Genomic DNA, 14959 nt, shown 5'->3' with positions numbered 1-14959 from the left:
TAGACATACCCACTTTCTGCAACTGTTCTTTATATGTTTTAGCCTCCAGTCTACTAAATCATCTTTGTTGCTCATCTCTGTATTCTTTCTAGAGTCTCAACATCTTTTTTACATTGTGGCGATCAAAACTGGATGTAGTATTCCAGATGTAATTTTACCAAGACATTATAAAGCGGTGTTAACACTTCATGTGATCTTGATTCTATCCAGTGATGGGATTCAAATAATTTAACAATCGGCTGGATGGTCATGTGGCTGGGTGGGCGTGGCCAACTCGATATCAGTTCTTTGCCCTAATGACTGTTTTAAGTTTAAAAAAAGATATACCAAAATCTAGTTTATTATTTCATGCATTTAATACTTAAATAAGAATAAAAAGGTACACAAAACTAGATATTGTTACAAGAGTTTTAAAGTATTTATTAAAAACTATTAGATAATACTTGACAAAAAACAATAAAACTTATTTAAAACTGTTATCCAAATTGCTGTTTTATTGGCGTTCTCACTTGTACTTTTCTTCAGTTTTACTCTAGCATCATTGGCTGTGTGATGTACTGTTAACAGATCAGCAGAGTTGGAAGGTCATCTAGTCCAACCTCCTGCCCAAGCGGGAGACCCTATACCATTTTTGACAAATGGCAGTCCAATTTCTTCTTGAAAGTCTCAAGTGATGGCGCTCCCACAATTTCCAAGGGCAAGCTGTTCCATTGGTTGATTAACCATTTTGACTGTAGGAATAGGGTCCCATTCATGTAGAGGTAGGCCAATTAGACTAATAGTCATTAAGTTAGTTATATTGGAAACAGGCGAATTCTCTTCTCTGAACATATGATGTTCATTTGTGAAAAACCCCTTTCTGCTTCTGCTGAACTTACAGCATGTTCTGACGATCTCTTTAGCTTTTTGATAAAAAGTTTTATTTAAGTTTTCACAAAACATACAAATACAAATAAAATATCTTTTTTTGAGAACAGCGTGGCCCCGGGTTATCACTTCTCCATACAGACATAAACTCAATACATATTTATCTTATACATTCTAATCCATATCTTAGAACTATTTTCGTAATTTTTTCAATAGCTTTCCCTTTATTTCCTATAGCCTTATTTTAAATTATCTCATTCCTTAATTCAATTACATATCTTTTTCTAATTTTTAAAATCTTTCTAATCAATGTTTTTATACTTTCGTCTGTCCTGTTTACAATTTCATATTATCTTTTCACATAAAACAAATTTTCCGCTGTAATTACTAGACTGGAGTGTAACACCTTTGTATCTTTTTTCAAATCTTATTTAAAAATTTAAGTTACATATTTACAGTTATAACATTCATTTTCTAACCTCTATTTTATAACACATACCTATTTTCAGTCGAATTCTGCTTGGTACATTCCCTTAAAATACACACTAAATTCTTAAAAGAAAAAAGTATATATGTATATATATCTGTGTATATATGTATAACAATAGTAAATGGAATAATTATTCTATTCAAGTACAGCTCTGCCATTAATATTAATAACAATCTTTTACATTTCTATTTCTTTTAACAAACATTACCTAGTAATATTAGTTGTCTTTCACTTTAATCATCTATATTTCATATTTTACTTATTACTGTCTTTAAATAAAAAACCAAACAATAGTTATTAACAGTAGTCAATAAAGTTATTATTCTTATTCAAGTTCATCTTGTCAACTGATAAAAATCTTCCATGTTTCTTCTGAGTTTTTTTAAACATTCTTTTTAAATCATTGAGAGCCTTATTCTCTTTACAAACAAATATTCCACTACACATCAATATAAATTTTTTCTATCACTTTAATCATCTAACATATTTTCTAACCCATTTCCATTTCTAATATAACAATGCTATCACATGCACCCTTACAGAATCCTCTCCTTAAGTTAAATTTTAACCATTGTCTGTATGTCTTTTAAATAGGTTTATACCTTTAATTCTTGTACGTTTTTCTTGTACCTCTATATCTTGTTTCTGTCTTTTGTAGCTTCTTTTCCTTTCCCTCTTCCCTCTCTTCTTCTCCCTCCCCTTTTTATTCCCTTTTCTATCTGATTCTCCCTTCTGTGATCCTCCCTTCTGCTTCTTCCTGATATTATGATTACTTTTCAAATTACTCTTTTTTTTTGGTTGTTGCTTCAGTGGTTAAGTTTTTAACTCCCTCCCCCCCTTTCCCTTTTTTACCCCACTTAAAATTGCTTGGTCATTAAAGATGGCTTCTTCGTTGTCCTGCCCTTCTTGTTCTACCAGCGTTTCTTGTTGTTTTTCACACTTCAAGATCTAAAAATTGAAATACGAAGCCAAAAGATCCTCTTCCGTCTTCTGCTTCTTCTTTTTGTTCTTTAAGTCTCATTTTTAACTCTTCAAGGAGTGATGCCATTTTAAAACATTTTAAACAACCCCCAATTGATTTTATTTTATTTCATTAGGATCCCCATCCAAAGTTCCAGGAATCATCCAATAATCCAAAACTGTTTCTTGCTTCTTTTCTCACTTTCTCTTTCCGGGGGCTTTGTTATCTTATAACAAGGTTTCAGGTACAATGTATCTTTTGCAAGCCTTGTTAAAATTCCACTATCAATTTTTTTTAAGTTCCAGGTGGTCTCCTCCATTTTCCAGATTCCACCCTCTTTTTTCCTTTTTCCCTCCGCTGCTTTCTTTCTTTTTTTAAAGAAAGTTTTTAAATTATCCAAGAATCTTTATCCCTTTGACACTTTATTTTCAGCTAGAAATAGCCTATTAATGTCAAAGTGGATTAGTATCAATTTCTTATTCGAATCTCTTCTTCTCAATGTTCCAAGTCAGTTAAAACTGTCGATGTTAGAGGAAAAAAAGCCAATTCCGTTTCCTTTCCCTTTCTCTTTCACAGCTTAAAATCTTTTTTAGGAATAGTATTAGTCTTTAAAATTCAGGTTCCAGGTACCTTAAATAGATGCTCTCCATTCAACCCGGTCAGTCAAACTTTCTCCTTTAAACTTCCCTCCTGCACAATCTTGTCCAGTCGGGTTCTTCTTTGAGGTGGCCATTTCTGACCACCGCTGCAACCGCCTTTGGGAAAGGGAGTAATGGCCAGCTGAGGAGGAGAGATGCGGTTCTCCTCAACCCCGCTGATGGCTCCCCCTTCTTCACCACCTCTACGGGGTGGCTTCAGCCCCGAATCCGGGCAGCTCGGGGCACTCCAGCAGCGAGCACGGATCAAAACCGCAGATGATCGCTATTTCGGTCCATCGCTGAAGGAGCCCAAACTGGAAGTCCCCTTTAGCTTTTTGAATACTGTCAGGAATTGCATATTTCTGAGAATTTTTAAAAACATTTTCTATGAAATCTTGATAATCGTTCATATTAATTTGGTAATTAAAAATGTCACTAAATACAAGCAATTGTTCTTCAGCTGCTTTCCGTGGAACTATTCTTCAATATTCCAGTAATCTGGCTCCAAAAAATGAGAAATTTTAATTTATTCGTGTCTTGAAATTGGCTATCTGTTTTTAAATGTTCACAATGCATTAGTCTTTTATTCAAATTTGTTGCGATGCTTTCTAAAAGTCTTTCCTGAGGAAGCGCAACAAATCAATGATTTGTTGATACAAATTTTATATTTTTGAAGGTTTCTGAAGTAATCCATCCACTTTTTTTTGAATGTACACTTTTACTTTCTAAGCATTTCAAAAACTTTAATTGATCTTATTACAAATTTTTCAGCCTTTATGATGTCTACATTTCTTGCTTAAAGCGCATTTGAAAGAAGAAAAATTTCGTTTAGAATATCAATAATCAATGCCAAACCAGTCATATATTTTCAGGACGGGCAGCCATACCTAAGTACTTTTGATTTCAGTGAAAATAGTAATATAGCACTGGATAAGCACGCCACACAGCTAGAGTTAACCTTAAACTACAGGCAGCCCATCTTGCTTCCAAAACTCTTTCCAATCTTTAAATTTCAGTTCCAAATTATTTGGATATTTTGGTAAGTTCAGTTTGGTTCTTATTGGATTGTATATATCTTATCAGTAAATATTTTTAAATGATTTACTTGCTTTATTTCCTTTATTGAATAATCTAAAACAAATTGGAGGCAATGGTTTAAGCAGTGCCATATTATGATATTTGGGATTTTTGCTATTCTAGTGCTCACTCCAGATTTTCTCCCAAGCATAAGCTGGCACCATTGGAGCAAAATCCTATTAAATTTTTTTCTAGGTAGTTCTTAGTAAACCCAACATTATTTAAACTTTCCATAACTGAAGAACATATTGTCTTGTTTTTCCAATTGCACTAGCTCAATAAGAATTGTTGATGAAGTAACTGAATCCTCAACTTTTAAGAAAAGTTATCACAACTGGTTTGCAAGATATTGTTGAGGCTTCATCAATAATCAAACATTTTCAGATTATTTTCAATAATTTTAGTAAAAAAATTGAATTTCTTTTGCAATGAAATCAACTATTTTCACTGCAGTTTTAGTGAATGAATCTTATTCCCATATCTACTTCATTTTTAATTTGCACTTCCATGTCTTCTATGTCTGAAAATCTTTGGACCAGGCTGTAAACTGTATTGAATATTCCACAAGTAGTACCTAAATATTTTTCAGTCATCTTATCTATTTTGTTATTGCATCCTGCTCATCACATTGTTTTAAGTTCTCTGTGCAAATGTTAAGAGCTTTTGATGAAAAATGTTCTTTCATTTTTTTTTTCTTAGAGAAGCTTGTTGTACCTCTTTATTTTTCTCTGCTGTCTCAATCTGGAAATGCTGTGTTTCTTGGAAAATAAGACAGGGCTTTATTTTCTTTAGACCCCCGAAAAAATGGCTAGGCCATCTTTTTGAGGAGGTGTCTTAAGTTTTCCTCTACGAGTCTCACCTAGCCACCAGGCTGCTTCTATTGTGGCCAAAAGAAACACCCCATGCTTCCGTAGGACCGAAAAGAACTCTTTCTCAAGCTTAGTGCAGACTGAGGGAAGAGAATGGCAGGCAGGGAAATTATCCCTCCCCATTTTCCTATTGTTTTCCAAAAAGCCTCAGTTCCAAAACTTCAGCGTTCGGAATGGAGGCTTTTTGGTGAACGGGAGGAAAATGGGGAGGGGGGATTTTCCTGCTTGTCATCTATTCCTTAAGCTTAGTACAGACTGAGGGGAGAATGGCAGGCAGGAAAATTCTCCCTCCCCATTTTCCTCCCGTTCTCCATAAAGCTTTCATTCTGAAACTTCAACTTTCGGAATGGAGGCTTTTTGGTGAACAGGAGGAAAATGGGGAGGGGGGATTTTTCTGCCTGTCATCCATTCCTTAAGCTCCCTCAAGTTTCCAAAAATGGCTCCACTCCAAGCCTTCAGCATATCCCAGGATCCTGCAAGACTTGTTGTAGCATTGCGCATGCGAGCGGAGGCATTTCTGTGAGTTTTGTCACATTGGTGCAGCCTTTTCGAGCAGGACCCTGCAAGGATTGCTGTGCTGTTACACTTGCGAGTGCCGGCACTGCCGCAAGTTTGGATACACTGGCGCAGCCACTCACGGCAGGATGCCAACTGCACCGGTGTGATAAAGCTTACAGAGTGCTGCCATTCATGAGTGCAACGCCACAAGAAGCCTTGCAGGGTCCTGCTCCAAGAGGAATGGCTAACAGGCAGAAAAATCTCCCCATTTTCCTGCCTTTCACGAAAACAGCTCCATTCCAAACCTTCAGCGTTGCAATCCTGGGGTACGCTGAAGGCTTGGAATGCCTCTGCTTCAGTGCGGAATGACTTTCGCCCCTCTCTGCAGCTGGACAGTTGCCTCTCCGTCCTCGTCCCCGCGCCGTCACTAATGCCGGCCATGCCCATCCCCCGGGCTTATTTTCAGGGTAGGGGTAATATTAGGCCCACCCACCCCCAAAATTAGGATTGGCTTATTATTGGGGTGGGTCATGTTTTCTGAGAAACATGGTGTTGCGCCCACGTGACACCGTCGATCTTTGTGCAAGTCATCCGGCCGGATTCGCCAATGTAGCTGAACTCCGTATCGACCTGGGGAGGCAGAGACGAGGTTTCGGTCTGTCACTGAAGAAGCTCAAACTGGAAGTTCAGACCAGTCTCTTCTTGAAGGCTTCCAGTGATGAAGCTCCCACAGCTTCTGAAGGCAACTTCTATTCCATTGGTTGATTGCTCTCAGTGTCAGAAAATTTGAAAGGCTCCATCAATTCAGATGTGCCCTGTGATTGCTCGCTAGATTTCAATCAACATGGTAATTTGCTTCTTTAGGCTTCAAGCAAAACACCCCTTCTAATATATGGTTTTTTGTTAATGAAGCAAATCTAGCTTTGTTCAGTAACAGAGGCTGTTGCAAATATGCAATATAGTACAAAAGCCCCTATAAGTAAATGAAGAGGCAGATCAAAGTATATGCCTATTACCTATCATATTCTAAAAAGGTTTCTTGAATGAAATGGAAATTTAATCAGAATTTAGATAATAAAAGTGTCAGCTTTGGAAGCCATATTAGAACCAGAAGCTTCCACGTTGCCACATTCCTGTGCCTGGGAAAGTAGGGGGGTGGATTTTAGAGCGTTGGTAGTTAGACATAATAGCATTCTTCTTTTAGGCCAAGGTCATGTTATTCCTGCACCTGGAGGAGGAGTGGTTGAAGGGATGTCTCAAGTTGGGACAGTTGGTGATTGAACCATGTGATGGACTGATGGGTGCAGGGGTTGGGTTTTGAATTTTGAATTACTAAGAGAAAACCCGGAACTCAGATTCAGGTTTTCCCAGATGTGTCAGTATACCTACAATTATAAAAGGAAACTTTCAGAAAATGCCTGTCTCAGAGTTTTTGATTGGAGTTTGGGTTTTTCTAGAACCCTGGCAAAAAGATTACAGTATACCTCTTACTCTTCTATTCATAGCCAAGTGCTTTTCAAACTATGAGAAATGCTTCTGAAAACTTCTGAAAACTATTAAAAAATAACTTATTCACAAAACTAGAAAGCTATCAAATAACCTGGGAATCAGTTAAAGGTAAATGATGACTGACATTTTATTCTTTCAATGTTTTACTCTTTCAATATTTTTAGCCAGGAAGGAAAATTAGTTTTGTTTATTCAGGTTATGCAGCTGGTTTCTGAACATTGTTCATGATTGCTTTTATCTTTCTATACAAATCCATTCTATTTCTGAAATGATAGAACAAACCAAGTCAAAAACCATGTGGAAAGCCCTGCTTGAGACATGCATCTCCAAAAAGCAAAACCAAAAGGACATTATCAGGCTAAACATCTTTTCTTTGAGTGATGACAATTAAATTTCAGAAAACTGGCTTTCTTAAAACATTTCAGAGAGAGAAGCAGCCGGGTCGGGCCAGTTTCTTGGGAGAGCATGTGGAGCGTCTCCCTGAGCGCCCGAGGCTCACCCAGCACCAACAAGGGCTGGAAAGAGCTACAGCTGCAAGATGTTGCTTGACCTTGCAGCTGCTTCTTGTTGGTGCTGGGCGAGCCTCAGGCACTTGGGGAGATGGTCCACGTGCTCTCCACCCCAAGACAATAGACCCGGCTGCTTCTCCGCCACTGCTCTCTCTGGTGCGGTGGAGAGCATCTTGCACAGCACAGCGAAATTTAGCAGCTGTGAGTCGCTGCTTTGGGTCTTGGAAGTCCCATCCAGAAAGTGCTGCAGCAGAGAGAAGCAGCATTCAACCCGGCTGCTTTTCACTGCCGTAGTGCTTTCCAGATGGGACTTACAGGTCCGAACCCAAAGCGGGGGCTCATAGCTGCTAAATTTCACTGTGCTGCACAACACCCTCTCCCAGTTAGCAAGAGCAGCAGTGGAGAGAAGCAGCTGGGTCGGGCCAGTGTCTTGGGAGAGCACATGGAGCGTTTCCACAAGTGACAGGCTCACCCAGCACCAAGGGCCAGAAAAAGTGGCTGCAAAATCTGAGATGCCGGAGATTCAACCCGGCTGCTTCTCTCTGCTACAGCACTTTCTAGATAGGATTTCTTACAGCAGGGGTGGGCAAACTACGGCCCGCGGGACACATCCGGCCCGTTGGTCATTTTAATACGGCCCGCCTCTGAAAAAAAAATATTCCCCTCTGAAAAAAAAATTGGGGCCGGCCAAAAGAGACCCCGCGCCGCGCGCCAAAAAATTGCACACACAACACGGAGCTGGGCAGCCGCTTCCCTGGTAGCGGGGCCAAGGCCACCGCCTGGGGAACGCCCACTGCTTTCCCTCGCCAGGGCTGGGCGATGGCGTGTTGCCCTGCGCCGCGTGGCCCCCGCCTGGCAGCGTGCTTCTCAGCTGGTCTCCTCCTCCTTGGCCATACAGAACAAACAGGCAGAGAAGGAGGAGACCAGCCGGCTGGTTGGGGGAAGCTTTCTGCGCCGAAAGAGGCAGCTACTAATCTCCGGCTTTGCTCCGCTTCTCCAATGGTCCGGCACCACCCTGTTCTATGCGCCGGCTGCTCGGACTTGCTGGGCCTGACACATAAAACAGGGCGGCGCCGGATGTTGGAGAAGCAGAGCGGAGCCGGAGATCATTAGCCGCCTCTTTCGCAGCACAAGAAGCCTCCCCCAACTGACCAGCTGCTCTCCTCCTTCTCTGCCTGTTTGTTCTGTATGGCCGAGGAGGAGGAGACCAGCCAGCTGGTTGGGGGAAGCTTTCTGAGCCGAAAGAGGCAGCTACTAATCTCCGGCTTTGCTCCGCTTCTCCAATGGTCCGGCACCACCCTGTTCTTGTGCTGCGAAAGAGGCGGCTAATGATCTCCGGCTCTGCTCTGCTTCTCCAACATCCAGCGCCACCCTGTTCTGTGTCAGGCCCAGCAAGTTTGAGCAGCCGGCGCACAGAACAGGGCAGCGCCGGATGTTGGAGAAGCAGAGTGGAGCCGGAGATCATTAGCCGCCTCTTTCGCAGCACAAGAAGCCTCCCCCAACTGGCCAGGTGCTCTCCTCCTTCTCTGCCTCCTTCTCTGCCTCTCCCCTCTTGCTCCTCACAGTTGCCCTGAGCTGGTGCGGTTCTTTACTTGGGCAGCCAGACGCCCGCAGCAGCGCCCGCAGCAACGCCCGCAGCAGCAACAGGCAGTTCCGCCCGGGCTCTGCTCAGGTGTCCGGCTGGGGCTGTCAGGAGTTGCTACCGCCGGCGCAGCTCCGTGCGGCTCCAGTCCTGCATTGCCTTGGGAAGGGAAAGGCAAAACCAGGAGCCGCTGAGCCTGAACCTCCGGTGCCGCTGCTGCCGTTGCAAAGCACCGCCGCGGCTCTTCCTTTTTGCCTTTCCCTTCCCGAGGCAACGTGGGACTGGAGCCGCGTGGAGCCATGCCGGCAGTAGCAACTCCTGACTCAGGGGGCCTCCGAGGGGAGGGGAAGGAGGAGAAGAAGGGGGGAAGGGGGGGCGATTCCCAAAAAATCTTGTGCTGACCCGGCCCGTCTGTCAAATTTTAAAAGTGAATGCGGCCCCCCGAGCCAAAAAGTTTGCCCACCCGTCTTACAGGAAAGAACCCAAACGACTGCGGCCCACCTGCTCCGGCACTGCCCTTGCCAACTTGCTGAGCGCCGCAGGCTGGGTAAATTGCTTCAGGCCGGGGGGACATATTTTGAGGTCAGGGATTCTAGGTGAGTGTGGGCAGTGACGTAGATTTCCCAGGGGGAATGCATGCAACGGCCCTGAGGGTGAAGTATGAGGTAAAACAGCAACTTACTTCCTAAAACTAGGGAGCAGTGAAGGCTTGGGAGTGAGGAAGCTGGAGAGCAGCTGGGCCATGGGCACCACGTGGTCAAGGGCCTAGGCGAACTGCAACGGCGGGCGAGCAAGACAAGCGAGCGGCCAAAGCAGATGAGGTGAGAAAAGAAGTGTCTGTAAGAGGTGGGGTGGGCAGGGCAAGGCGGGGCCAGCCAGTGGTGGGATTTGCGCAGTGCTCAGCTTAACAAGTGGTTTGTCCGAACTAGCTGAATCCCACCTCTTATTCTATTCGTCTGTTAATGCAGCCGAAGTCTGAGTTGGTTTTTTTGACAGCTGTAGCACACTGCATGCTCATATTTAAGTAATTGTCCACTAGAATTCCAAAATCCCTCTTACAGTTACTGTGAAGCTCCTTCTGTATCTTAAGGTTATCTTCTGAAGCAGAGTTCTCCAACCTTTCTGGAATGGTGGCCTGGAGTGGCGGGGGGGAGTGAGAAAGAGTGGATGATTTTCTAGGGGGCCAGGAACATGTTTGTGTGAGTGGAGCCGCAAGTGCTCACAACGAGGCTCACATGAGTGGGACCCCAGGTGTCTGCATTGAGGCAAGTGATCGTGTGCAACGATGTGCAAACATCGTTGCCAATGATAGTGGGCAATTGCCCACAGGTTGGGGGGCACTATTCTGGAGTGTTGGGTATTCCTGCTAGCTTGTTGTTTGCAAATTGGATGAGTTCCCCATCTATCCCCTAAATTGTTGATGAAGATATTGAAGAGTACCGGTCCTAAGAAAAAGCCTTGGGGTACCCCACTGAATACTTCCCTCCATGTAGATGCAATTCCATTAAGTACTACAGGTTGAATGTGATTGGTTAGCCAATTACGAATCTATTTGTTAGTGATGCTGTCTAACTCACATTTTTTTATTTTCTAAAATTATAATTTTGACATATTTGTAAATCCCTTGTTCATCCACCTGATTTTGTTCTTTCACATTTCTGTATCTTTTCTTTCTGTTGATTTATTTATTTTGCCCAGAATTCTTAACAATGCATTTTTAAAAAATGATTAAATAGAGGTCAAAAGCACAAGAAGAAAGTTTTGCTAGGCCTCCTATCTCGCAAGGCACTCAATGTATTGCAAAGTTGGATCTAACTAATTTCCATCATATAGTTCAGAAATGGCACCATGTGACCATGAAAGGATATCATTATGGGAAACTTGACTCAAAAAGTAGAAAGGATTGTTAGGATCTTGTTGAAAAGATGCAATTGTAGAATTATTTAACACCAGCTTTAAAAATCTTGCCCGGGGTGGGATTCAAATTTTTTAACAACCGGTTCTATAGGTGTGGCTAGGTAGGCATGGCCACGTGACTGTGTGGCTTCCTTTTTTTTTTTTCAACACCGCCCCTTGCGCTCCATTTTTTTTCCTCCTGGGCCTCAGGGAAGCGCCTCCTGGGGGTGGCATTTTTGCTCCCAGGAAGCTTCCCTGAGGCCCAGGAAGGAAAAAAATGGAGTACAGGAGGACACAGCACCCCCCCTCATGCCCCTTTTTGCGTCCTGGGCCTCAGGGAAGCCTCCTGGGCAAAGCAGTAAAACAGCAAGGGGGATCCCAGCACAGCTGATTGTTGGAACAGCTGATAGTCGGGAGAAAAAAATACCTTAAGGAGTGATTGGGCGGGGGAGAATGTAGTCAGTGATGTCAGGCATGTGCGTGATGTTGCGCATGCGCGATAAGGATTTGGCGGGGCAGGGAGGGGCGGGCAGAAAGGGGAGCAGCCAGCCAGGGTCATGATTTGCTGGTTTGCTGAACTGCGCAGAATCTTAACAACCGGCTCTATAGAACTGGTCTGAACTGGTAAAATCCCACCCCTGATCTTGCCCCTTGTTGGCAGAGGTTTGTAGTAAGTGGTGCTGATTATGTGGAGAAGTAAAAGAACAGCTACCAAAGGATTAAAGGATTATTTTCCTCTTTAATTTATTAAAATAAACTAAAGCTATGGAGATGAAAATGTTACTCCTTATTCTGTCATTGTAATTTTTTTTGTTTTGCCCTAAATGTGATGTTCTTTGGTTAATGTGAAGCAAAACGTTGCTTATAAATGAAGTATTTTTTATCACTATTGAAATTACTTTGCAAATAATATAAACTGCAATTTCTTTTTGCAGATTTGATGGAAGAGTAGTTGCAAAGCTCCCATTCATACCACTTTCTTACATTCAGGGTTTGTCTCATCGTAATCTTCTGGGTGAAGATTGCACAGATTGTTCCTTCATTTTTCTCTATATTCTCTGCACCATGTCTATTCGGCAGGTAAGGTCTAATTTGGGTTTTACTTCTGTGGCTGAATAACCATAACTCGCACAAAAACTCTGGAGAATTAGAAGCAATGATTGGTGTAGGTTGCTACTGATAGATATGTTGTGTTTTTTCTAGTAAACATTTTAAAATTTCAGCAAAATGGAACATTTGTCTATTTATCTCATATCTTAGTGTGTATCTCTGTGTATTTGTGTATTTTACGTTTCTGAATGTATGTGCTGGACTAGGAATGGGGGATAAATATATGTATGTATATGCTGGATTAGGAATAAGGAAACCTAGTTCTCTAACACAGAAGCTTGCTGGGTGACTTTGGACCAATCAATTGTCTCTGTAGTCTAGACTCTTTATCCTATGTGTCTGTCTGTGAATGGTAGATTATAGTCTATTATAGTGATGGCTAACCTTTTTGGCACCAAGTGCCCAAAACGCGTGCTAGAAGCGTGGTGGCAGCGGCTTTTCTGGTGCATTTGAGACCTCTGGTATTTTTCGGTGGCCTCCAGCCAGCCGCCACAATCACAAAGGCTTCTCGCAGTCACACCAAAAAAGAGCACTTGCCTTCCCCTCTGCTGCCAGCTGCCACAGAAGGAAGGTAAGCCCGAAAAAAGAGGTGGTTGTGCAGGAGGATGTAGGGTTAGGGCCACCTAGGCCAGGCCTGGGCAGAAAATAGGTAGAAAGAAAGGCTGTAATAGCTCTAAGTTCAATTTTTTTCCCTACTGGATTCTGTGGGCATGGCTTGGTTCATGTGACTGAGTGAGTGTGGGCGTGAGTGATGGCTAGTTGGTCATACCCATTCAGTCACATAACCCCCCCACCAGGCCACACCCATCAAGCCACGCCCACAGAAATTAAGCATATCTACTTTTTCAGTTTGTAAATGTGTAAGTGTAAATGAAGCTAGCAATTATTTGAGGTTGATTAACAGTGTTTACATATGATTTTGACTTTTTATTAAGGGAAAACTTGCTTTATTTTAAATGCATTATTCAGTTTTTGTGTCTTTTTTGTTCCTTTATCAGAATATTCAGAAGCTGTTGGGTCTGGCTCCTTCCCGAGCTGCCACCAAGCAGGCTGGAGGATTCCTTGGCCCACCACCTCAAGCTGGGAAGTTCTCTTGAAATAAGAAAACTAATTTTATCTTTCTTGCCAATGAATATACTTTTAAAATATTCAGATTTTATAGAAAAGTTTCTAAAAATATTCAGATACCCAAGATATCTAGTAACATATGTGTTTTGTGAATTGAACCATGTTGAACAAATATCTTTGGTTGGCTCTCAGTTTCCAGGATGGAGAGAATGTACATTTCATGAAGATTTTAAAGTCTGGAAAAACTTGTAAGAATACATATTGAAATTAAAGATGAGGCAGGGATTCATAAAAAGTTGGAGGTTTTTTAAGGACATGATTCCACTTTTACTTATAAACAAAGAAGAATTTCTATTATCCCATACTATTTAATTTGCCATTTTTCAAATGTTAATTTAGTCTAACATTATCTGGATTTCTCTAGGAATTTATAAGAAAGATCATACAATGTCCTTCAATATTTGATATTAATGGATAACGGAGGCTCCGTTAAATTATGACAGAAAATTTGCCATGAGACACAATCTCCATTAATTATTGTAATATTAATTTATAGAAATAATTACAATTTTTCCTCAGAACATGTTTTTGTTGATTTGTTTTTTGTTCCACTGTCTCAGTGTGAAAGTGGCAAGGAGAAAAAAGTGGAGCAGTGTTATAAATGGAAATTTTGTGATATATTTCAGTTAGTATGCTTCACTCTTGTCAATTGGCAACTTTTTGATACGTCATGCTTATTTTATCTCCTTTATCTTTCCTTTTGAAAGCTAAACATCTCTTTCAGCCATTCCTTACTGAGCTTGGTTTCCAGAAACATTATCATCTTAATATCTCTTCTGAAACCATTCCAACATCTGCATGTCTGTTTTATAGTATGATATCTAGGACTGGATTCGGTAATCTTAATTGTGGTCCATTCATTGCTGAATATAATACAAGTACTACCTTTTTTGATCTGGATACAGTACCTCTGCTAATGCAGCTTACCCGTCCATTAGCTGCATCACATTATTGTTTATCTGGCAATTCATTAGAAAGGTGAATCTTTACAGTTGTAGCCAATCTGCTTGGGTGAATATCATCTGCTAATGTTGTAGATGTCCCATGCTATTCTAGGCTCATTTATAAAGATACTGAAGAGTATTGGTTCCTAGAAATCACATTATTTCCCTCCAGGATAGTATGGAGTTATTAATGAGTACCTTTTGGGTATAATTGTTCATCCAGTTGCAAATCCATTAGATTGCAGTGCCCACTGGCCCATATTTAATTTCTTTGTGACAAAAATATCAAACTATTGAACACTTTACTACAATCAAGGTACACAGCATCCACATTTGGTCTACCAAAATATTCATGTCAGTTTTAAAATGTTATGGTTAATCTAATGCTGCTACTCTAGAAATAATAGAATTCTTTTCTGGTTGCTTACATACTGGCTATTTGATAATCTTTCCTAATAGCTTTCCTATCACAGATGTTAGAAGCATGGAGGCTACAAATAGCCTTTTTTTTGTCTTGGAGGTTGCCCTTAAATAATTCATTCTAGTGACATCTTCATATTAGTGATGTTCCCCTGCAGCTCCAGGATGCCAAAAATATTGAGTTGTTTATCCTGTTGTGTATCATCTTCCTCGCTTATATAATATACCTGTTAAATAAACATAACTCTATTAATCACACTTCTTTCCTCTGGCAATATTTTCTTTTATCCTTATTGTATTTTTTATTTAATTTATTTAACAGCATATCACACACAAGTAACTCTGGCTTACCTAATTAAAACAACTCCAACAAATAACCACAGGGCCAAAGAAGCCATAGAACCCACTTACCACCACCCCTGACTCAATTGGCTGGGAAAACAGCTAGGTTTCCAATGCCT

At 41.4% G+C, this 14959-nt stretch overlaps 1 protein-coding gene across 3 annotated transcripts in view; it reads left to right on the top strand.

Moving 5' to 3' along the window:
- Positions 1–14756, top strand: part of TMCO1 (transmembrane and coiled-coil domains 1) — a 72641-nt gene extending 57885 nt beyond the window's left edge. For 2 of the 3 annotated variants that reach the window (XM_087962535.1, XM_026687049.2), the window contains 2 exons: positions 11832–11976; positions 13005–14756. In XM_087962535.1, the coding sequence (XP_087818661.1) occupies positions 11832–11976; positions 13005–13103 (244 nt within the window). In that variant the 3' untranslated portion in view covers positions 13104–14756. The remainder of the gene's footprint in view (positions 1–11831; positions 11977–13004) is intronic. The other variant, XM_087962533.1, reaches the window with a different exon arrangement.
- The last annotated feature ends 203 nt before the right edge of the window (positions 14757–14959 follow it).

Source organism: Notechis scutatus, chromosome 3, assembly GCF_049901735.1.
Source record: "Notechis scutatus isolate UNSWTSFEM ecotype Mainland chromosome 3, rNotScu1.2, whole genome shotgun sequence".
Classification (NCBI taxonomy): Eukaryota; Metazoa; Chordata; class Lepidosauria; order Squamata; family Elapidae; genus Notechis; species Notechis scutatus.
Note: the sequence above shows the minus strand (reverse complement) of the source record. Positions and strands in the feature narration are given on the sequence as shown.